We start from the raw sequence: 1,557 nt of genomic DNA, 5'->3' as shown, positions 1-1,557 counted from the left end.
CGTTTTTTTCGCAATAGTGATGTTTGTTATTGAATTGTCGATAACGTCTGAGTCGACATGCAAATTTAGAAGTGCATTACTCTTACAAATGTGTCAGTAAAATGTGGTTTTGAAAGTCAAAACTGTGAATATCACAATGTTTGAAATTCCTTTCATAATTAAAACAAATCTGTATCTTGTAATGTGCAGGAAGAAAGGAGAAAATGCCTTATGCATTGGCCTTACACACCTGTGGAGGACAAGGAGGAACAAGCTTCAGTCTTGATGGGAGGAGAAATGGAGCAACGCTGGAAAAAATCTGGGTGTGGGTTGGAGGGTGGCAGATCAAGTGCGTAAAGGCCTGGCTGACGGACGGAAGGTCTGCACAGTACGGTAATCCCTCGGGATCTCACAAAGAGTTTGTGTTCCAGCCTGGGGAGCTGTTTTCGTCCCTCTCACTGTGGGGGAATGGGGCTGGCTCACGCATGGGCGCCTTCAAGTTCAGGACAAACAAAGGCAGGGAATTCTTCGTGAAGATGACAGACTGGGGCCTAAAGACCGAGTACCCGGTCGACATCCGCTCTGGGATCTGCCTTGGAATTCAGGGCAAAGGCGGTTCAGACATCGACTGCATGGGCTTCCTCTTCATCAATTCGGTGAAATGTTCAGAATTGATCAACGTGACATATCCTACACTGCACAAGCAGCTTCCAAAAGTCCAGATGGAAGAGATCAAATCACTCAGTTACAAAAATACTGGTTCTGTCCCCCAAACCTATAAAATGGAAACCTCCAAGACCGTGACCAAAACCTCCTCCTGGTCGATCTCAAACAAGCTGGAGGCAACCGTGAGCATCAGCGTCTCAGCCGGCATTCCGGATGTCGTGGACGTTGAAAGTGGCTTTAGTTTTACCGTTGGCACCGAGAGTACACACGCCGTGGAGAATTCAGAATCGAAAACCGAGCTCCTCTCATTCGACGTCACGGTTCCTGCAGGCAAGACCACGGCGATCGACGTCAATATCGGTCGCGCGGAAATCGACCTCCCCTACAAGGGTACGGTGCGCATGTCCTTATTGAACGGCGCCACCTACCACATACCAATGGAGGGTGTCTACAAGGGTCTCGCCTACACCAAGGCTACTGCAGAAATAAAAGAAAAGTGAAACGGCATCTGAAAAGCACGCACGTGCTGCGCTTTACTAGCTGCATGCTGCATTCAACGCTGCCTATCTTTATTTAATAGTTTATTGAAACATGTGGTATAAAATATGATGCAATACATATGCCATTTGGGAGAGTTCAGTTGTTGTAATTAAGGAACCTTTGAATCGGTGAAAAAATAATTAACACGGAGATAGTTATTTCAACGAATTTTTCTCCCACCTACCGTACATAATTTAGTCTGTTCGCTCAGACATCACAATGGAATGATCATAATCTTTATTTATCCCGGAGGAATCCAACGATCAATGAATCTCTTTTTTACAGATGTCCAGTAGGGGCGAGTCAGCAAGTTACAACAACAAACAATACAAAACACGATATGAGTACAAAGTAGATCAATGGTAAGCAAGT

The 1,557-nt window shown here is 45.4% G+C and overlaps 1 protein-coding gene across 1 annotated transcript; it reads left to right on the top strand.

Moving 5' to 3' along the window:
- Window positions 1–203: 203 nt before the first annotated feature.
- Window positions 204–1,145, top strand: LOC144732962 (aerolysin-like protein). Its single transcript, XM_078614633.1, has one exon. The coding sequence runs from the start codon at window positions 204–206 to the stop codon at window positions 1,143–1,145; it is 942 nt and encodes a 313-aa protein (XP_078470759.1).
- The last annotated feature ends 412 nt before the right edge of the window (window positions 1,146–1,557 follow it).

This window comes from Lampetra planeri, chromosome 45 (assembly GCF_965212315.1).
Source record: "Lampetra planeri chromosome 45, kcLamPlan1.2.h2, whole genome shotgun sequence".
NCBI lineage: Eukaryota > Metazoa > Chordata > Hyperoartia > Petromyzontiformes > Petromyzontidae > Lampetra > Lampetra planeri.
This window is presented reverse-complemented; position numbering and strand designations above follow the sequence as displayed.